This window comes from Oncorhynchus masou, chromosome 7 (genome assembly GCF_036934945.1).
Source record: "Oncorhynchus masou masou isolate Uvic2021 chromosome 7, UVic_Omas_1.1, whole genome shotgun sequence".
NCBI lineage: Eukaryota > Metazoa > Chordata > Actinopteri > Salmoniformes > Salmonidae > Oncorhynchus > Oncorhynchus masou.
The window spans coordinates 26,286,961-26,310,749 of record NC_088218.1 but is presented as its reverse complement, the minus strand read 5'-3'; the positions used below and the strand labels follow the sequence as shown (position 1 = coordinate 26,310,749).

At 43.4% G+C, this 23,789-nt stretch overlaps 1 protein-coding gene across 1 annotated transcript; it reads left to right on the top strand.

The window, feature by feature from the left end:
* The first annotated feature begins 566 nt into the window (after positions 1-566).
* Positions 567-23,789, top strand: LOC135543588 (follistatin-related protein 1-like). The gene is made up of 11 exons (XM_064970970.1): positions 567-789; positions 906-962; positions 13,624-13,725; positions 14,010-14,139; positions 14,399-14,434; positions 14,924-15,054; positions 16,280-16,398; positions 19,693-19,805; positions 20,429-20,539; positions 20,824-20,924; positions 21,756-23,789. Exons 1-11 carry the CDS (start codon positions 787-789, stop codon positions 21,795-21,797), a joined length of 945 nt encoding a protein of 314 aa, XP_064827042.1. The 5' UTR covers positions 567-786; the 3' UTR covers positions 21,798-23,789.

The window sequence follows — 23,789 nt, the reverse complement described above, 5'->3', positions numbered from 1 at the left end:
TGAACGTGGTGCCTTCAGGCATTTGGAAATTGCTCCCATGGATGAACCAGACTTGTGGTAGGTCTACAATTTGTTTCTGAGGTCTTGGCTGATTTCTTTTGATTTTCCCATGATGTCAAGCAAAGACGCACTGAGTTTGAAGGTAGGCCTTGAAATATATCCTCAGGTACACCTCCAATTGACTCAAATATTGTCAATTAGACTATCAGAAGCTTCTAAAGCCATTTCAGAATTTTCCAAACTGTTTAAAGGCACAGTCAACTTTGTGTATGTAAACCTCTGACCTCTGGAATTGCGATACAGTGAATTATAAGTGAAATAATCTGCAAACCATTGTTGGAAAAATTACTTGTGTCATGCACAAAGTAGATGTCCTAACCAATATTCCATAGTTTGTTCACAAGATATTTGTGGAGTGGTTGAAAAACGAGTTTTAATGACTCCAACCTTAGCGTATGTAAACTTCCGACTTCAACTGTAGGCTAGACCTACACAGTAAATCAACTAAGGAACCATGGATGGCACATGTATTTTGGGACAACATTAAACTTTGAATCAACTCTCTCCCCGGCATCTGTCCATCCTTGAGCACTTCTCTTCTTGCTGCTGTTGCTCCGTCCAGCTTCGAGTGCCTCGAGCGCTATTGGCCAAGTCAGAGAGGGGGGAGACAGACGAGGGAAATTCCTTCGTGGTGCTCAAATTTCGCCAATCTAATTTTCCTATCCTCCTTTGTCTCGGTCTGAACACTGACGTCTCTCCTTTGCCTTTGAGTCATCACCCGCGAACATGGTAAGTTTTTGGAAAAAGGATAACATCTTCGTTTTCATAAATACTCAAGTTTCTTCGGTTTTGTTTTGACTGTCAGGCCGTCACTGAAGCAACTGTCTTATTTGTGTTCTCTGCAGATGTTTCGAAGTGCCCTTTTATGTCTACTAGTCGCAGTCGTTTGCTGTCATGCCGAGGTAAATGCTTTTTATTATTTAGATGTAAACAAATATAAACGCTCTAGAGGACGATTAGTCTGTTGACAAACAAATGTTTTCCTATTTTTAAATGTATACCTTTTCATTATTTGGCTAATGTACATAATCCAACAGTAACGTGCTTGTCAATTTAACTTGGGACAGTCTGACCTGTGTACGTTTTTATATAAATAACTAAGCACAGTAAGTTTAGAAAAAGAAGGGGCAAAGCCTTGCACATCTGTCCAGCTTCAAAGGTGCAATGTCAACATTCACCAAACCAGTGCATTTGAGTGCATTTTGTGTGTACATTATGTGCCAATGAAAAGCAACCTATTCTAATTAGCTCCAGACCTTCAGTATCTCTAGGAAAAGTCTTTATCACACATACTTGATATGTAATATATTTTAGAGAACATTAGAAGATAATTCATGTGCTGTCTGCCTTCCATTTACATCAAGCAAATCCTGATCACTGCTGTTGAATGTACTTCACTTCAGCATAGTTTTTTAAAAAAATTTTTGTTGGGGGGGGGGGGTTGTTTCACCCCTGTTTCCTATAAACTACTTCTGATTGGTTGCCATGCAGGAAGTTGTTTGTAGAGGTGGCCACTTTGGTCATTGACCACCAGTGTAGTGTTGTTGACATGTTGGAGGCTCTGGCTAGGTTCATGGCACTTCTTAATGAACTGGTCTTGTGCTGTGATGGCCAGAGAGGTGATTGATGGTCTCAGAGAAAATAGACCAATATAACAGACAGTTGGGAAAGCCAATGAGGATTTTTTTGGGGTCACACCTCAACCACACACACACAAGCACTGCAGATAGGCAAGTGTGCACACCCACACCCACACCACACACACACACACACACACACACACACACACACACACACACACACACACACACACACACACACACACACACACACACACACACACACACACACACACACACACACACACACACTACCAGTTCCCTGCAATGAAAGACTCCAGGTGTTTGTTTTTTTACTATGTATTTGTGTGTGTTTTTTAAACCATCTTTGCCTGTTTAAACAGCTGTGAAATACACAGCTTGGCAGCTCTTAGGTGTTGACAAACGCAAATAACAGATGTGTCAGTCTTTTCATCTACAGCCCTGGGGCCACATCTTCTATATTTGGGATGTATGTGTGTGTGTGCCTGTGTGTGTCTATATCCTCATCTAGCTGCACATGTACACTGAGTCAGAGAACATGCCCTTAGACCTCAACATCCAAAGACTGGCAGTCCTGACAAGGAAGAAAGAGGAAAAGTGATTGCTGTGTTCAATCAATTTGCTCTGTCTGTCTGGATTTTCCAGTTGTTGGTTTAGATTTCTAAAGGTTCATTTGAAAGCCACCCTCCTTTCCTATCTGTTTCCCTCCAGGTTATACTGTGGTGCAGACAGCAACGACAGTGTTGACTTTTTGATTGCCATAGTAGTGATTGAGTGCTGCTCCAAGCAGAAATTAGGTTGTTATTTCAGATGTCCTCATTTCACTTGTAATCTGTTAGTGTGGGCACGGACAGTCAACATGGTCTCAGCTGTGTACAGTTTGTCCTGCTTCATCCATGCCCTCCCAGGCCCTGTGAGTTCATTCACAGCCAGCCTGAGGGACTGAGTTATCCAACCCTGGACATGAACATGTAACAGTACTAGAGGAATACCAGCCAAATCTGTCAAACTCAAAGCTGTATTTGTGCAAAGGCCCTTGAAAAAGGATACCCAGACAGGGCCATTTTCTATAGATTTCAGAATGGAAAATCGATGTGTTGTTAGAAGTAGGGCATAGCTCCATAACCTTTGACTGTTGTCTGAAAGAAAAATATCTTTAGGTACCAGCTACTGACTGGTAGCACAGTCCTTCTGTAATCTAAAAGCAAGCATTATAGGCAGTACCATGATGCCCATAATGGCCAATAAGAGCCAAGGTGGCTGTTTGTCCTTCACCAGACTGAATTTACTGCTGTATGTCCTTCGGGCCGGTCCTACATAGAAGGCCAGGGTTCATGGTTTAGGGGTCAGAGTGGAGCAGGCTGGGATCTGACAGGCATGTGTGATGGCTGAGGAGCCAGCTAAGCCTTAGACAATGAGGAGATCCAACTGCCTCTCTGTCTCTTTCCCTCCCTTCTTCCATCTTGTTTTGTGAACATGGTTATGGTGTGTGTGCGTGCGTGCGTGTATGTGGTTGTGGTTGACAGGCATGTGGTGTGGTGCAGTGCACCCATTCCCTCACTTCTGGCACCACTTCAGAGCCATCCTTAATGCCCTCAGTGGAAAGGCTTGTTTGCTCTCCTACACAGAGCAGCTTGTGAAGCTCATTAAGGGAAGGTTGATGTTTTTCACTGTGTTTTATGCCAGTTTAAGGTTTCCCCCTCTCTTTCTTTATCTTTTGTCTCTGCCTTTTTTTTTCGCTCTCTCCCTGGCTGGCATGTTTCCCAGATTCATAGAGCGAGAGAAAAAAAGGGAGAGAGAGAGAGAGAGAGAGAGAAGGAGACAGAGAAAAAACCAGACGATTTCTAGCCCTATTAGGGGGGCAATTAGTCTCAAAATGTGGTCTGGATGACTGAAGCTGTTGCCTGAATGGCTGATAAGGAACACAGCACAAATGAGTGCATAACCGCCAACAGATAAACACAACCTTGTAGTGCAGAAAGGCTATTTACAGCAAGGTTGTCTTGTATTAACACAATGGTCTATAACTGTTTGTAACTGTTCATGGCAGTTTATACGTTTATTAAGTGTGCTAGCTTGGCCCTCCTCAAGAGTGTGTGATTGGAACAGTGCTCTGCTTAAGAATGCATGCCTTTTCCTAGAGTGTGTCTCCTCCTCCTCCTCCTCTAAACATCTGTCAGCCATTAGCTCACCCTCTCCGCCTGCACAGAGCAACACAGGAACAAGCCTGTTCTGCCATGACACCACTCAGCACCAGCCAAGACTAGCCAGGAAGAGAGGGGGGGAGAGGGAGATGAGTTATAGACAGAAAAAGAAGAGATTGAGACAGGAGGGGGGAAGAAAGTGGGTGGGAGAGAGAGAGAGTGGGATGAAGAAGTGAGAAACAAGAGTGGGAGAGAGTGATATAGGCGATGAGAGTTAGTCGAGAGACTAGCGGGAGAGAGGGGGGGAGGACGGGGGAGAGGAAGGGAGAAGAGGGGAGCTATACACAGTTAGGGGGAGAGGAGTTGAATGGACTGAGCTTCCCAAGGATTTATGGGAGATGGTATATACATGGCTTTTGGGTGGATGAGAGGAGCACTGTAATGGAACTCCATTCACCTAGCATGAGAACGAACTTGAAACAATAAGGCTATAGGCTGATTAGGCTGCTAGAGCCCGCCTTTTTGCTCATGACATCACCTTGGCTTTTATTGGTTCAAACAGCCTTTACGAAAGAGACGCTCTATCTAAACCAATCACTTTTAATACGGTGAATGAATTAATGAAAGAATGAATGCGAGCCTGTGGAACGCCTATTTACAACCCCTCCAACATCTCATTAATGAAAGATTTTAATACATAAGTCATGCTGCAAATGTATCTACCAATATTCCAATTTAAATGCATGGAATTATTTAAATGCTCATTTTAGAGCGACAGAAAAATAAAGAGAATAAGTTCTACAGCAGCAGCTAGGACACTGCAAATTCAGACGTGTAACCAATATGACACGGCTAGCTAGTGAGCGGGGTGCGCTCTAATAGCGTTTCATTCGGTGACGTCACGCGCTCTGAAACCTTGAAGTAGTTGTTCCGCTTGCTCTTGCAAGGGCTGCGGCTTTTGTGGAGCGATGGCTAACGATTCATTGAGGGTGGCTGTTGTCGATGTGTGCAGAGGGTCTCTGGTTCGAGCCCAGGTAGGGCGAGGAGATGGACGGAAGTTATGCTGTTACAGACGCAACTTCCAAGAAAATCTGTGAAAAGAAATGGAAAAAGAGGGAGAATCAGAAAGAGCGTTTTCAAATAGAATTTGTATCAGAATTTTTTAAAACACGGAATCGAGCTGTCAGTGTTCAGGTCGAATGTGTGAGTGGAGGAAAAGGATGTGAGTTCTTGGGTTAGAAAGCTGGCCTTTTTGGATGCTAGCCGAGGCGTGAGAGACCCTGGGAGGAATTCACTGCCCACCTTAACGCCCTCCTACCTCTGTTTAGCTTAATGTGAAAAAAACGCGTGATTTTGTCGGAGCAGGACCCTCTGACGAAATGTTCAGGGAGTCCCATGTTTTTATTTATTTATGCAAAGCATTCTGCTTGTTGGGAACGCAAAACAAAACAAGACAGTAGAACAAAACTCATTGCCAACTTTAGAAAGAACTGGGGTTCATTGCATAATGAAATATGTATGCGTTGACTCAATTCTCTTTGTCAGGTACCATTTTAGGGGGTCACAGCGACTATTATTAGTCCCTATTGACCTATCTGATGCCTGAGTCAGGGTCTAAAACGGAGAGGTTAACAAGTCACACATGCCAAAGAATCACTTTGTGCCTAGTGCCTTCTAATCCCGACTCTGTCTCGTAAGTAGTGAACGCAAAACCTTGGGTTAAGCAGCTGCTTCTTCCCAAAGAAGTCTCATAAAGACAAAGTTTAACTCCCAGCTGGGCCACCTCAGGCCAGATGTCCTCTTACAAGCCAGGGCCACACAGGGTCACCTCCTCCGTGATCAGAGCCCTCTGACCCCCCCCCCCAACCCCACCAGCAGCTTACTTCCCAAAATGGTGATGGTGTCGGACACCCTTGTGCGTGCATGTGTATTAGGCCTGGGAATTCCCAGGGACCCCTCGGCACGATATTATCACGACATCTATTGCGATTCTCACGATTCTATATGCATTGCAATTCGATACTGTGATTTTATTGCGATTCAGTGTTCCAGACGTATTGCTCACCATCTGATGCAGACAAGAGACAGACATGATGAAATGAATTTTTGATCAGTCATGGAAATGAAAGTGCTGAAAACAAATGGGCTCTCTATTTAGAAAGAAGACGGAGAACAAGCTATGGAGGAACGTTTTGGCACAGATAGAGCAAACTAGTCCAAAATAATATTGCAATAGGATATGATATATCGTCAAAATGAATATCCCGATATGTAATTGCGTTGTTTTTTTCCCCCATCACTGAAATGCGTGTGCGCTCTTGCGTGGGTGAGAGCATTCCAGTGTGTGTGCAGGCTAAGCAGCAGTAACTGGGCTGTGCAAGTGCTAAATGGGTCAGCACAGCTGGAGCCCGCAGCCATGGCTCTGGAAGTCAGAGGGTTTGTCTGGGTGAGCAGTCCCCCGAATCAGGCCTTTGACCTGGGCAGGAATGCCTGGTATGTGGGGTGAGCCCTCTCATTTGGGCCTGATCTGGGAGATAGAGGAAAGAATGCTGTTCACTTTAGACACACTTATTAAGGCACGACTTAACGGATTGGTATGTTTTTTTGTGTGTGTAGTTTAAAACTAAAATCATGATCCTATGGAGATGGATGAGACAAGTTTGAAGTTGTTCTGCAATTACATGTAGTTCAAGTTATGTGCTGTATGGAATTGTCACACCCTGACCTTAGATATCTCTGTTTTTCTATATATTTTGGTTAGGTCAGGGTGTGACTAGGGTGGGTACTCTAGTTTTTGTATGTCTAGGGTTTTTGTATGTCTAGGGGGTTTTGGTTCGTTTGGTTGTTTGTTGTTTTGTTCAGTTTCGATTTATTAAAATTATGTGGAACTCTACTCATGCAATGCCTTGGTCTGATCCTTACGACGAACGTGACAGGAACGTAATTGCTGGAAAAATAAAGGATAATCAATGACTCAAGTAAAGGTGAAAGTCACCCAGTAAAATACTACTTAATTAAGAGTCAACAAGTATTTGGTTTTAAGTATACTTAAGTATCAAAATAAATGTAATTCCAAAAATATACTTAAGTATCAACATTAAAAGTGTAAATCATTTAAAGTTCCTTACATTAGTTTTTTTTTTTACGGCTAGCCAGAGGCAACATTATTTTGGCTACCATGGCTATGCCCCCATTAGATGACAATGCCCCCATCCACGGGGCACGAGTGGTCACTGAATGGTTTGACGAGCATGAAAACAATGTAAACCATATGCCATGTCTGTCTCAGTCAACATATCTAAACCCAATTGAACACTTATGGGAGATTCTGGATTGGCGCCTGACACAGCGTTTTCCACCACCGGCAACAAAACACCAAATGATGGAATTTCTCGTGGAAGAATGGTGTCGCATGCCTCCAATAGAGTTCCAGACCCTTGTAGAATTCATGCCTAGGACCTTTTAAACTGTTCTGGCTCTGTTTTGCTCTATTAAGATACTATGTTGGCAGTTGCTTGTATATTCTCTCTGCAGGGAGACAAGAGGCCTTTCTTTGCTGTTTGTCCTTCTGTTTAGATGTATAAGGCCCCCTTCCCCAATAGCCACAGACACAGCCTTACGTGAGACAGGGCTATGGTACAAAAACAACATTTCCTCTACCTCCCATCTCAATTCTTTTTTTGGTCGGATTGCAAAGGACTAATGTGACTCATATGTTCAGTCCACTGTGGGCCCTCTGATTTGGGTCTTGGTGAGTTATGAAGTATAGACATTACACACACTCCTCTTCTGGAAAGCACTTCCGAATGAAAGGTCTCAGCAGTCAGCCAGCTGGAAAGATTAGTCATAGAGTATAATCAGCCCCCACAGGCTTTTTCCTGGCTTTCAAAGAAACGTATGACATTGGCAATTACATTTTATGTAAAGGGCTTTTGAAGCTTTGATGACGAAGGATCTTGAAGTTACACCTAGGGTGTGACTTTGGTTTGTTTTGTTGAACGGTATCTTTCCATTACTCATCCAAAGTAGTCCATGCATACACACACAGACACACACACGTGCACACACACAGAACAGAAAGGAGAGAGTCTTTTCGTCCAATATGACATCTTAATGACCTAAATACAGTAATAGTTTATTATAACTCAAACCCTCACATTGTTGTTTATCAACCAATTAGGAGGATGACAGTGAGTGATACGTCCTTTGTTTGAATCGAAGAAAACCATGTTCATTTGTTTTTGGGACTAGGTCTGTTTCTTGTCCACCTCTGGGCGCTGGAAGGTTTCTCCAAAGTGATCACTCACGGTTGTGTAGAATTGTGCACTCATTGTGTTTTGCTCACAGTCCGTCCACACTCACTTCCTGTGTTTGAGCCCTGCGGTTCTCTAGTAACTCTCTGTGTTGCTGGTATGAACCTCACTGAAACTCAGTGTTGGCCTTATAGCTCATTCTGTCTGTAAAATGCCATTATCCAACACATATCCAATAAATGCACCTTTTGGTTGTCTGACAATGTATAGTCATTAGTCATAGTTTAGTGTAAGTCGTGGTCATCCCCACTACAGTACATCCCAAGTGACAACTCAATCATGGAGTTTTAGTCTTGGCCACCGTTGGAGAACACAGTTGCTCTCCTCACCCTGTGGAGTGGCCAAACCAGGCCCATGTTTGCTGTCTGTCTCTCTGCTAAAGTAATCACTGTTCCCTGTGTGTTCTTTCCTGCCTGGCCCCTTCTAGGCCTCTCCCTCCAAAAAAATCCAAAGCGGCTGTGAAATAAAGAGCAGGAACAGTTATACCTGTGTAGCCATTTTAACATCTTCCCCTGAGTCACCTCAGAAGGTGCTGGTGGAGCCAGAATATTTTTTATTGTGAAAGCCATGTAGGCAGTGTTGTGTAGAATTGTGTACCCGTTATGTTTTGTTCACAGTCCATTCACACTCACTTCCTCTGTTTGAGCCATATGGGCAAAGATGGTGGATAAATGAAGATAGTTCACTCAGGCCGTTTACCATCGGGGAAAGAATTGTCAGTCTCCCATAGACACCAATGCAATAGCAGCTGGGTCTGGTCTAGTTAGTTCAGTGACTTTCATTGAACCAGAAAAAAAACTTTGGGAAAAAACAGCGATTGGGGGTGTCTCGCATCCTTTTCCGTCTCTATTATGGGTCTCCAGTAGCTCTCTGGATACACCAGAGAGGAAGATGCGATGCGTGAGCATTTACTCTGCCAAGATCTGTCCACGAAAAATAATACCAAAAAGTGAGGGATTTTGGTATTAAGTCAATGAGAAAGTGTCGCATTTGGGGTTAACCGGAGATAAGTAGGTCATTTAGAAACGAGGTTCCTTGGATAACAGATGGAAGGCTCTCTCCCCAACTGATTGGTTCATCTAGCGCTATTAAAGCCATGATTGGTTTGGTATGCCCCTGACTTACAGCTTTTTTTTTCAGTGTCTTGACTTTGCCCTATAAAACAAGTTAGGATTGGATGGGAGAGTCACAGGTTGGACATGCTCCCAAATTCCTCATCTTGGCTCTGCAGGGGAATGTTTGCGCCCTCGTTTCCCTGAAGTGTCTTTCTTGTTGTTGTCTTCCACTCACGCTATCCATCTCCCTCTGGGCACACAGAGAGAGAAGTCAGTCCAGACCAGACACTCCAGCTGAGAATGCAGATCTGTGTGTGTGTTCAAGTGTGTGTGTGTGATGGGTGTTGATGGGTGTTGATGGGTGTACAGCTCCTCTGTTAGACAGCTCGAAGATGGAAGTATTTTTTTACCATCAGTTCTTGGCCTGTGGACCGACCATGCCATAAGGCTTCATGTGGACTAATGAAAATAACATGCCTGAGACAGGAGGTCTCGGCCTGACCTGCATATCGTACAGTGTGTGTGTGTCTGCGTGCTAGAGTGCGCACATACTGTACATGCCAGTGCGTGCATGTGTGGGTCAGGCCTAGGTTCAAATAGTATTCAAGAGAATTTCAAATGTTGGGTTTGATTGGGCTTGCCCAGCTCAATGGAACCAATAGAATCAAAAACCTGCAAACCCTCTTGATTGTTTCGCTGATGTATAAAAGGGTGATTATGTCTCTATAAGGAGGGATATATATAGAGAGAGATTACACAAGGCTTCATATCGATGGTCTGTGAAAATCTCACCACACATGCCAGCCAAGCAGTGACATACCAGCAGATACTTATGATTGTTACTAATCATGTCCTGTAATACGTAAGTAGGGCTGTGTGGCCTGGCAGGAAGAGGAGCTGTGGCTGTGTGGACCCTAATGGGGATCCTAATAAAATACCCCAAAATATCAATGGTGAGAGGTCAGGGGTCACAAGGCTCAGGCAGCTGGTGCTTTCTGACCCCCAGTCATGCCTGTCATATCTGTGACACCGACACCAGGCTACAGTCTATACATGGTCCCCCATTGGAACACCCTCATATATGCATAAAAAAATATAATAACATATTGGTGCCATATGTAATATACACTACCAAATTCTTATTTTCAATGACAGCCTAGGAACAGTGGGTTAACTGCCTGTTCAGGAGCAGAACGACAGATTTGTATCTTGTCAGCTCGGGGGTTTGAACTTCCAACCTTCCGGTTACTAGCCCAACACTCTAACCACTAGGCTACCCTGCCGCCCCATGAAATGAGTTGCAAAATGAATAGCAAATATAGTCAAGATGTTGACAAGGTTATAAATCATGATTTTTCATTTAAATGTGTCCTTCAAACTTTGCTTTCGTCAAAGAATCCTCCATTTGCAGCAATTACAGCCTTGCAGACTTTTGCGATTGTAGTTGTCAATTTGTTGAGGTAATCTGAAGAGATTTCTCCCCACGCTTCCTGAAGCGCCTCCCACAAGTTGGATGGATGGGCACTTCTTACGTACCATACGGTCAAGCTGCTCCCACAACAGCTCAATAGGGCTAAGATTCAGTGACTGTGCTGGCCACTCCATTATAGACAGAATAGCAGCGGATTGCTTCTTCCCTAAATAGTTCTTGCATAGTTTCATAGTTTGGAGCTGTGCTTTGGGTCATTGTTCTGTTGTAGGAGGAAATTGGCTCCAATTACGCGCCGTCTATAGGGTATGACATGGCGTTGCAAAATGGAGTGATAGCCTTCCTTCTTCAATATTCCTTTTACCCTGTACACATCTCCCACTTTACCACCACCAAAGCACCCCCAGACCATCACATTGCCTTCACCATGCTTGACAAATGGCATCAAGCACTCCTCCAGCATCTTTTCATTTTTTCTGCATCTCACGAATGTTCTTCTTTAGGATCCGAACACCTCAAACTTAGATTTGTCTGTCCATAACACTTTTTTTCTCCAATATTCCTCTGTCCAGTATCTGTGTTATTTTGCCCATCTTAATAATTTATTTTTATTGTCCAGTCTGAGATATGGCTTTTTCGTTGCAACTCTGCCTAGAAGACCAGCATTCCGGAGTCGCCTCTTCACTGTTGACGTTGAGACTGGTGTTTTGCGGGTACTATTTAATGAAGCTGCCAGTTGAGGACTTGTGAGGTGTTGGTTTCTCAAACTAGACACTCTAATGTACTTGTCCTCTTGCTCAGTTGTGCACCGTGGTCTCCCACTCTTTCTTTTCTGGTTAGAGCCAGTTTGCACTGTTCTGTGAAGGGAGTAGTACAGAGCGTTGTACAAGATCTTCAGTTTCTTGGCAATTTTTCACATGGAATAGCCTTAATTTCTCAGAACAAGGATAGACTGACGGGTTTCAGAAGAAAGTTCTTTGTTTATGGCCATTTTGAGCCTGTAAACCCACAAATGCTGATGCTCCAGATACTCAACTGGTCTTAAGAGGGCCAGTTTTATTGCTTCTTTAATCAGAACAACAGTTTTCAGCTGTGTTAACATAATTGCAAAATGGTTTTCTAATGATCAATTAGGCTTTTAAAATTATAAACTTGGATTAGCTAACACAATGTTCCATTGGAACACAAGAGTGATGGTTGTTGATAATGGGTCTCTGTACGCCTATGTAGATATTCCATTTTTTTTAAATTTGCCATTTCCAACTATAATAGTCATTAACAATGTCTACACTGTATTTTTGATGAATTGTATGTTATTTTAATGGACAATTTTTTTGCTTTTCTTTCAAAAACAAGGACATTTCTAAGTTACCCCAAACTTTTGAACGGTAGTGTATGTGTGGGTTTGTTTGTGTTCTTCAGTCACCTGGACACTCCATGACATATTGGTCCAGTGTCTGTCTGTCTACCATCTGCCCTATAAAATTGTGGGTGTCTTTTGTCTGACTGCGTTGGCTGACAGAACATGTGTCACTATGCTTGTGGGAGGGCATTTGCCGAAACATTGTTATGCTAAAGTCACTGTGGCTTAGCGGCCCTCGCTGTGAATGAAAGGTCACAGGTCAACGGGCTGTTCAGACTTCCATCTGAAACTGATGGTCTGGATAGCAGTCTGGGGGACTTAGATAGCAGACAAAAGGGCAACACACTTCTCTCTCTCAATGTTGGTGTGTATGTGTTTGAGTGTAGAAATCGATATATATTGAAATGACATAGTGTTTCTTAAAATGTAACATACTGTATATCAAGACATCTGAAACAGAACGTAATTTTAAGGGCACAAGGTGAGGCCCAAATGCAGACACAGGAGGCAGATGGTGGAGCTCCAATATTTATTATAACAAAGGGAGGAGGCAAAGGCAGGGGGGACAGGCGAGAGTTCATCAACCAGGTCAGAGTCCAAACAGTACCAGACGATGGGCAGTCTCGAGGTCAGGCCAGGCAGGGGTCAGAAACCAGGTCCGAGTCCAAAAACAGTACAAGGGGATAGGCAGGCTGGTAGTCAGAACAGGCAGAGTGGTCAGGCAGGCGGGTTCGGAGTCAGGACAGTCAAGGGTTGAAAGCAGGAGGACTAGAAACAAACAGAGACGGGGGAATAATAGGAGCAAGTAAAACCGCTGGTTGACTTGGCAAACAAGATAAACTGGCACAGGGAGACAGGAAACACAGGGATATATACACCGGGATATAATAAGCGACACCTGGAGGGGGTGAAACAATCACAAGGACAGGTGAACCAGATCAGGGTGTTACAGTAATGGTATACACATTAGAAAACCCTACCGCTAGAAAGTGAAGGGCATTTCACCATCTAGTGACAGCCTTCATGTGAAAGCATACTGTCTGTCTGTCTGTCTGTCTGTCTGTCTGTCTGTCTGTCTGTCTGTCTGTCTGATACACCAGAGAGTAAATTGTGGTCACTTACTTGTGATCACAGCCGAAAATTATCAATCTCAATAACATTATATTATTTTATTGATTTAATTGTGCAGTCTTTACAAATACAATGTTATCTGACTCAAGCCAAGTAGACCTGGTTCTAGTAAAATCAACCCTTTTTCTAAATCTAACATTACTGAAGAATTGTATAATAATGCATATTGCTCAAATAAACCTAAAATGATTGCATTCCAGTCAAATGTTATACCTGTAAATCTAGCTATTTTAGTCAACACTAGATGGCGATGGCCACCTTCAATGAGATCGCTCTGTAGTTTACTTACGGCACTAAAGAAGGACCCTTCCTTTATTACTTATTACTGTTAATTATTTTGAATTTCCTTAGGGTTTCCTTGTATTTTTCTGATCGTGTAGATTAGAAGAATGCATTTAAGAAGTGGCATGTAATCTCAATGTCTTTGCGGGAGGAGATGTTCATTTGTATTTACAGACATCATCACACAAGTAGAAGGCATCAGATGTATCATCTCCCATGTCTTCTGTGTCTCTGTGTCCCTGTAGGAGGGGAAGAGCAAGTCCAAGGTGTGTGCCAATGTATTCTGTGGGGCTGGCAGAGAGTGTGCTGTGACAGAGAAAGGGGAACCTTCCTGCCTGTGCATCGAGGTGAGTCTTAGCCTATACACACACACACACACACACACACACACACACACACACACACACACACACACACACACACACACACACACACACACACACACACACACACACACACACACACACACACACACACTCACACACACACACACACACACACACACGCAGGCGTGCATGCGCTCACACAAACACATATACACATACTCGCATGCATGCATACACACTCCTGGCAAAGACCAAAGGTCTCACTGCACAGATTGAAAATGGGTGTGCTCTCTCTCTGTCTTCAGCAATGCAAACCTCACAAGCGCTCTGTGTGTGGCAGTAACGGTAAGACGTACCGCAACCACTGTGAGCTCCACCGCGACGCCTGTCTGACCGGCCTCAAGATCCAGGTGTACCACGACGGACACTGTGAAGGTAGGGGACCCTGAAAATAATCCCCGGGTTGTCTTAAGGCATAGAAATTTATTACTAGAGTGGACAAAGCCCCTCAGACCATGCACATTTCAATGAAACACATATGTACACTCAATATGACTTCCCATCACAGAGCATTACCTTGAATGGAAGTCTGTTCTGGGAGTTCTATTTCTGTGTTCCAAGGAACATTCTGCAATAAAGAGGAGATTAAGAGAAGTGCTTGCAGTTGTTTTGATTGTGTTGTGATTTCTTTCAGAGAAAAAGGCAGACAAAGCTGTTGCTGCCAGCCCAAGTAAGTATACTGCCTAAGGTCATGAGGCCCATTGTCTCAGAGAGGTTAATGAATAATTGATTAATAATAGCAGTATGTTCATTTTATACTATCCTTGCATGCACTGTGGAAGATACACTGTTGGATATTCCTTTACACTTTCACACAACAGCTATGTGCTCAAGGGAGACACACACACATACACACTCACATCCAGCCCCCTGAACACACACACACACACACATACACACCCACACCCAGCCCCCCTCAACACACACACAAACACACACACATACACACTCACACCCAGCCCCCCGAACACACACACACACACACATACACACTCACAACCAGCCCCCCAACACACACACACACACACATACACAAACAGCAGTACTCTCACATATTTAATTCCAGTAAAATCACGCGGTAAATATTAGCGAGTCTGTATAGTCATTCAGCTGTCTGCAGTACTGACCCTCTCTACTCTCTCCCTCTCTGCCTGTGTAGTCGTGTGCTACCTGGCCAACAGGAACGAGTTGCGCAGCCGGGTCATCCAGTGGCTGCAGAATGAGGTGGTCCCTGACGGCTGGTTCGCCAAGGGCTCCAACTTCTCCGACACCCTGCTCAAGTACTTCAAGGTAGGTCGGACTTGTGCGTGTTTGTGGGGTTGGGTGGATAGGTGTGTGTGTGTGTGTGTGTGTGTGTGTGTGTGTGTGTGGTTGTGGGCCCAGTGTGTGTGTACGTGTGTGTGTGTGTGTGTGTGTGTGTGTGTGTGTGTGTGTGTGTGTGTGTGTGTGTGTGTGTGTGTGTGTGTGTGTGTGTGTGTGTGTGGTTGTGGGCCCATGCGTGTGTGTGTGTGTGTGTGTGTGTGTGTGTGTGTGTGTGTGTGTGTGTGTGTGTGTGTGTGTGTGTGTGTGTGTGTGTGTGTGTGTGTGTGTGTGTGTTGTGGGCCCAGTGTGTGTGTACGTGTGTGTGTGTGTGTGTGTGTGTGTGTGTGTGTGTGTGTGTGTGTGTGTGTGTGTGTGTGTGTGTGTGTGTGTGTGTGTGTGGTGGTTGTGGGCCCAGTGCGTGTGTGTGTGTGTGTGTGTGTGTGTGTGTGTGTGTGTGTGTGTGTGTGTGGTTGGTTGTGGGCCCAGTGTGTGTGTGTGTGTGTGGGTGTGTGTGTGTGTGTGTGTGTGTGTGGGCCCAGTGTGTGTGTGTGTGGGGAGGGTAATGATACTTTCAAAGTTTAACTATTGCTGTAAAATCATGGAAAAACTGCAGGGGAAAGTACCGCTCACATTATTTAAAGTGGAATGGAGTATTTATTTCTAGTCCTGTACTTCTAGAAAGTCCTCCTCTGCCCTCGCCTTAATAAAACGGCTAAGATTACAATCCGTTAGCATGTATGGACTACTTAATGACTCCGTAAGCAGCAGAATGATACATTTCACTTGCAGCAGCTCTACTGAGACAGAATCTGTTGAAAGTTCACGGAGTTCTCCCCCTCTGTCAATTCGTTAGTTCTGTGGGCCAAGCTTCACAGCATAGAAAAGGCCCCACAGCAAGAACAGACTGTTTAACATTCTTCCCACTGCCCAGCACTTGAACACATAACAGCAGTTATCCAACAGCTCTCCTGCTCTGGCCCCCCAAAGAGTCAATATCATCTCCCACTGTTTTCCTGTGTGGTTAACATTTCTCACAGAAAGCCCATAGAGCTCTGATGGTCATCTCCACCATTTATTTTCATACTCAATAAAGCAAAAAATAATCATACTAAAGAGTGGTGGAACTGTACTCCTTTAATGAAACCCCCCCCCCCCCACATCTACTGCATCCTCATAGGCTCAAAATAAAATGTATGAATGAATATTCCTACAGGACTATGACAATGGAGACTCCCAGCTGGATTCCACTGAGTTCCTTAAGTTCCTCCAGCACAACGAAACAGCCATCAACATTACCTCATATGCTGACGAGGAGAACAACCGCCTGCTCAGGTGAGCCCCCACCACTGGCTCAGATGAGCTGCGCCCACTGGTGGATTCTCACTGAGCCCAGACCATAATTGGGTAACACTTCACGTGAAGCCTGCAGGTATAATGCATTCTAAAGGTTCTTGATAATGCACTGTAAGTCATGAGCAAGTACGACCCGATTATAATGTCTTCTAATCGTGTCATAATGGTCCTGACTAAATTCCCGACGTTTTGAGTCCGTTGAAATGTTTAGACATATAATGCCAAGTGTTACTTACTGACATGTGCTTAGTGCAGTGCATTCACGTCAGGTAGTAGCAACATCATGATTGTTTGTCTCTCAACATATTGGTATCTCGGTGTATTGCTGTGTTGAATAAGAGTACTTACTAAAAAGACTAGTGACTGTAACCTTGCCGTCATTGTTTTCAATTGCTGCTTGAAGAGAAGAGAAGCTATCTCCACCAACACATTCTCATATTGTGAGTGGGGCCCAGCACTTAAGGAGCTCCCTAACCAAATGAACAGGGTTTTAATTTCCAGCACCTAACCAGGGACTTAACTTCAAAATAAGTTAAAATATCCTTTTTTTCTGGGACTAACACTAATTTAATTCAATACATGGAGTACATGGAGCAATTGAAAGCAATGGAAAGGTCACGATGAAGCTACTGCTTGCACTGCTAATACTGTAGCTATTTGATTGAGTTCTTTCAGTGAATCGGTTATTGCCATATTGATATAAAACTACCGTATACAGAAGCAATGGTAACCTGTATAATACATCAATATATGCTAATCACATTTTGTAGAATCCAGTTGTTCAGTTCTTGCCCTTATCAAAGTTTTCTAACTCTGATGTTGAACTGTTCAGTTGTCCGTGTCTAATCACCCTGCTGCACCTTTGCAGCCATGGTGAGTGTGCTGTAGATTTCTACAGTTGTGACTGTATGGAATCGTCCAAAGAATGTAATTGATAAGACTAGGATGAGTGATGTAGATTTGTTATATCACAGTTGTTTACATGGTGACCTCGAGACAGGGTGTACGGGGGCAGGGTTGGGGTAGGGGGATGGGTGATTTGGTGGGGCTGAAAGTGCTGTTTTGGCAGTTCTGTTATGGTGAGGCGGCTTGTTTTGATGGGAAGTGGTGGTGGGTGTGGGTGGCAATGGGGCTCAGTGGCACAACACTGGCTGTCCCGTGGGACCATACCCTTCTCCCATGCATCATGGGTCTGGGAGCGAGCACAGAGAGCGGCACGGGGATTTGGGCAGTATCAACTCTCATTCATGTGTGGAACCTTCCTCCCAATGTGTGTCGGCTGGCTATCTGGGGTCATCTGTGAGATAGACCAGAGTTAAAGGGCAACTGGACTGGCATTAGCCTGATCCCAGATCTGTTTGTGCTGTCTTGCCAACTCCTGTGGTCATTGTCATTCTAATGTTTTAGTTTGAAAAGATGCCAAAAACAAAATAGTGAGGCATGGTTTGGTTTCGGCGTGGTTTGTTTTAGGCCCAGTCTAAGGAACATTGAGGAACATTTACAGTGCATTCGTAAAGTAGTCAGAACCCTTCCCTTTTTCCACATTTTGTTATGTTCCAACCTTATTCTAAATTGGATGACATAAAAAAAATCCTCATCAATCTACACATAATGACATAAAAACGTTTTATTTTAATTTTAAATGTTTGCAAATGTGTTAGAAAAAAAAACAGAAATACCTTTGAACAGGGTATGGTAGTAGGTGCCTGGCCCACCAGTTTGTGTCAAGAACTGCAACGCTGCTGGGTTTTTCAACGCTCAACAGTTTCCCGTGTGTATCAAGAATGGTCCACCACCCAAAGGACATCCAGCCAACTTGACACAAACTGTGGGAAGCATTGGAGTCGACATGGTGTCACGACTTCCGCCGAAGTTGGCTCTCCTGCCTGTTCGAGCGGTGCTCGGCGGTCGTCATCACCGTCCTACGAGCCACTACCGATCCCTTTTTCGTTTGTCTGTTGGTTTTGTCTTATTAGTTTCACCTGTGTGTATTTTAGTTTAATTAACGTCCTTATATGTAGTAGGTTGTCCCGCCCTTGTTTTGTGCGGGATTGTTTTTTGTATTCATGTCAGTTGGTGTGGTGCTTGTGTTTTATTCTCCGGTCTATCTTTGATCCTGTGTTGGATTGTTCACCCTGTGTGTTGGTGTCACGTCTAATCAAGGTGGGTGGAATCAGGCGCAGAGAGCAGATAGCGATATAAAGTTTTATTCTCCGGTGAACAAAATAAACATGGTCAACCCAAATACACACAGGGTGAAATTATCCAACACAGGAAAACAGACTAACCGGAGAATAAGAAACACAAAACACCGATAGACAAAATGAATGACAAAATAAACAATCCCGCACAAAACAAGGGCGGGACAACCTACATTATATACAGACACTAATTAACTAAACAACACACAGGTGAAACCAATCAGACAAAACCAACAGATACACGAAAAGGGATCGGTAGTGGCTAGTAGGACGGTGACGACGACCGCCGAGCACTGCCTGAACGGGCAGGAGAGCCAACCTCGGCAGAAGTCGTGACAGTTGGGTTGACCGTGTTTTTTGTGCGCCGGAGAATAAACTGTCATATCACTAAATCTGCTCTCTGCGCCTGATTCCACCCACCTTGATAAAACGTGACACATGGGCCAGCAACCATGTGGCATGCATTCGACACATTGTAGAGTCTATGCCCCTACGAATTACGGCTGTTCTGAGGGCAAAAGGGGATGGGTTGCAACTCAAAAGGGGATGGGTTGCAACTCAAAAGGCTGTTCTGATGGGTTGCAAAAAGGGATGGGTTGCAACTCAAAGGGGATGGGTTGCAACTCAAAAACTCAAAAGGGGATGGGTTGCAACTCAAAAGGGGATGGGTTGCAACTCAAAAGGGGATGGGTTGCAAAAGGGGATGGGTTGCAACTCAAAAGGGGATGGGGATGGGTTGCAACTCAAAAGGGGATGGGTTGCAACTCAAAAGGGGATGAGTTGCAACTCAAAAGGGGATGGGTTGCAACTCAAAAGGGGATGGGTTGCAACTCAAAAGGGGATGGGTTGCAACTCAAAAGGGGATGGGTTGCAACTCAAAAGGGGATGGGTTGCAACTCAAAAGGGGATGGGTTGCAACTCAAAAGGGGATGGGTTGCAATCTTTTGTCAACGCAGTGTATATACATTAGCTCCAGTGAAATGACGGTAACAGTAGTCTGTTTTACTCTATTTCCCTCCTGTGTCTTATTGGCCCTATTGTTAATTCCCACACCTCTCCTGTTGGTCACTAGGAGCCTGTGTGTGGATGCCCTCATCGAGCTCTCAGATGAGAACACGGACTGGAAGTTGAGCTTCGATGAGTTCCTAAACTGCTTCAAGCCTGGCTTCAACCCACCAGAGAGAAGTAAGACTTACACCATATACTGTATCTTTCTGGTATGTTTTTTTTATGTCCAATGTTCAAGCCTTACGTTTAAAAAAAATGTGATTTGATTATTAGACCATTTTAAAAACACACCAAAAAAGACACGTTCATAAATAAAATACTGTTACCAAAGAAAATATACATGAAGATGTCCAGAAACTGCTTCTCCAATCAAAATCACAGATTACGCTTGTAGGCGATGTCATGGCAGCGTTAGCTATCTAAGGTCATGCGCAGAAACACATCATTGGGTCTAACGATGTGCAGGTCGTCAAATCAAAAGCATTCCTTCGATATAAAGTTGTTTTTGACGAAAATGAAAACGTGTCAGTTTGTCACTTGCACAAAGTTGTAGTAATTACATGTTCAGCTTCAAATTACATGTTCAGCTCGAATCTACTGTAGGTTGTGCCTATAGATTTAAAGAAAATGTACAAATAAGGAAGAATTTTCTCCTGATTTCCCAAAACCTGGTCTGGTCCGTTGAGACTGCTTCGCAAGGCGCTCCCGAACGTATTGACCACTTTCATTTCTGGGTTTGAAAACTTTTACTGATCAACATGTCCATTAACTTCCTGTTATCCACTTCCTGCTTCCTGTAGAGTGTGCCCTGGAGGATGAGACCTATGAGGACGGGGCAGAGACTCAGGTGGAATGTAACCGCTGTGTCTGTGCCTGTGGGAACTGGGTCTGCACAGCTGTGACCTGCGAAGGTGAGACTAGCTGTCTCACACCTGCCGTTATAGTAGGCCTTTACTTATCTGGGTCATAGTGTGAGGGGATTTTGAGTTAAGATTAGTTATGTTCTTTCTCTCTCACTCTCTCTCTATTTATGTCTCTCTCTTCCCTCGCTTTATCTCCCTCTTTGTTGCTCTCTATCTCTGTCCATATTGGCTTGTGTCTCGCTTCCTCTGTCCCCCCTCCTCTCTTTATCTTTCTCTCTCTCTTTCTCTCTCTCTCTCTATTCCTCTCTCTATTCCTCTCTCCCTCCCTGCAGGCACAGATAAGGTGCCTGCTGTGGAGAAGACTGAAGGTGCTGACCAGGAGATGACAGAGGAGGAGTGGACACGGAGAGTGGCTGAGCTCAACAAACATCAGGTTAGTCTGGCACCATGAACAGCACGTGACGTTTCACTGCTACTTGATCAAGGGGCAATCTGTGGTTGCTACATCAATTTTTGGAATTAGAAATTAATGATTTGTACCCATTGATTCTTAAAGAGTATCGTTAGTAAATGCCTCATGAACTTAGTTCAACTGTCACATTCCATCCGAACCCAACATATAAGCTTGTTTTACTCCAATGTTTTTAAGCAAAGTAAATGTAAACAAACATTGCATAGCCTTAAAACATGGTTAAAACTATAATTCTGATATCATGGATGGTCGGTCCTTACATCCATAGCTCTGTCTGTGAATTTGAGAGTGGTTACAGTACATTTCTCCAGCCAATCCCTCAGCTTTTAACCAAAACACTTGAGAAGTGTTATTGTTTCAATTGTGGATTGCCCCTTTAAATAACAGTATAGGTCAATGAGGCTGTGTAATTATACAACACACACACCTGTACTTAGAACTTTATGAGTCAATTACTGTAATAATCAGAGCCGATATTTGTCATAGTTTACATGCCCATGCTTCTAGGTATGTCTCACTTTTTGGCTGCATCTTTACTGTACATCAGACATAGGTTTTGCTTTCTTTTTAGTACTAGGCACATTTGATTGAGCCTGCCTGAGGTGCCAGATGGGCGGGGTTGCACATTTGGGACTATTTCATTGGTTCCATTGTGTCAGGCAAGCTCAATCAAGAGCGGATAATGTATTTTAAAGGGGAGAAAACGATATGAACCCATGCTGTGTACACTGTGTATCATAACGGTACTTGTACTACAGTAGCCAATAATCTTCTTCCTTTAACTCTTGTTAGGAAACTGTGGAGAAGATGAAAGTGAGCACTAAGGACATTTAAGAGAGAGAGAGAGAGCCCTCCTTCAGTCCCACCATCAACAATCACTATCTGGCTGAGGCTTTGGAGCTTGTACTGTTGCTAAAGAAATGCATCACTTGTTTTTAGTTTTTATATTTTACAATGTGAATTATTAAGATTTTTTTTTTAAACTGTACCAATGTTGATTATAATATTATTGTGTATAGGGGAGACTAGTTGAATTGTGTGTACCTACAAACACAGTACTGTTATCCTATTTGAGTAACACTCCCAAGCCTTGGTAAAAATCCCCATCACCTAATGGTGGGTTAATATTTGTATTAATTTTAGTTCATTTGTTGTTTTCGTTGTTGTTTCTGTCAGTCAAATTAGCTCATCTGTAGAGAAGAGAAGAATGTGGGGAATTGGAGCTATAAAGAAAGCACAGTTGTAAAGAACTACTTTTCGCAGAAAATGACTTCAAAGTTGCCACGACACACACCAACCACATCACAGAGGACAAGCAATTCGGCGAGAAAGCCTTATCAGATGCATTGACCTTACAGGGTGCTATTCCAGACACCTGAGTATTTTACAGGGCCAGTAAATCACATGAAAGATGAACACATGGCTGAGTTGTAAATGTACCTGAATACCATTGTAAATCCATCAACAGTGTGATTACACTTTCCTGGCAGTATAACTACTCATATCATATCTGTGATATATACAGTAAAACCCACTGACCCATAACATCTGATGGTGCCAGGGTTCAATCTGTTAGGAAAAGGAAGATGAAGAGTGTCCTCACTCAGTCTTAGTCAAGAACATGTATTCCATCTCTATTTTCTTGTCTATGCACCAACAATATGACAAGAATCTATGATTAGATGTGTGCAGGGTTTCCTGCTTTTTCAAGGTAAAGTGATGATGCTCGGGTTCAATCTGTAGGCTACATGTTTACACTGATGAGGTAATGCTGTCCATCTATTTACAAATGGCTTTTCTATCATAGGGTTGTAGAGTTATTACACCATAAAATGAATCTAATGCCAAAACACGAGCCTGGATACTTTTTCGGATTGTAAAGTGAAACTGAAGAATTCAGTGTGGATCCAGGCTACCAAAACACATAGATGGTGCTTGTTTGAGTCACTGTAGTGACAGTACTGTTTTGCTAGGAGAGTTTGTGATAACGCCTGTGTCTCCTCAAACCCAGCAATAAAGATGATCAATTATAGAATGTTTAGGGGGAAATATTTCAAGGATGCTGCAGATATGGACTAACTAATAGTACTAAAAGTACTTGATAACACAAGTACTCCAGTGCTATGGGTCCCTCCTACTAGTTTGAAATACACAACTGTCTTGTCCGTCTGAGACATACATAATCTGTGCATGCTTTGCCAACAGTACTGCAATCTGTTTCTTTTGGAAGCTGACGCATGTCGGTCTCTCAGGATATAGGTGCTTTGATTGGGTGACTTTGTTAGGCACAAGGATTGGGAAAAACTGCCAAAACAACATCTAAATAACATTTTAGATTGCATTACTTAAACCAAAGTCCAAATGCAAGATACCTGAAGTACAGTATATGTGTAGTAACTTTTAGAAAGTAGATTCACAGCCTAGACTCAAGCTTTCCTTTCTTTGTTTCTTTGTTTAGAGCTGCATGTCCTGCATGTCAATATTTGAATGTGGTGGATCTCACTTCAATGTCTTTATAATGTGTGGTATTCAGTGCCTTAAATTTTCACTAAGACCTATGGGACATCCTGCTGTCGTTCTCTTAGAGCAATGGCTGACACTATGAAACCATGCCAAATGGATGGTCTCATTGAAGTTAAAAGCCTGTGTTTCTTTTGCTTGTAATGATTTATTGTTTCACTTTTAGAATAATACCAGCTCACGTTGTTCGCTGTTACAGTAGACTTTTAATAAAACATTTACTCCCTGTTGATTATTAACACTACTGTACCGTCAAAAAGGTATGCAAGCTTTATACATGTCAATAAATACATTTAATAGCCCTAA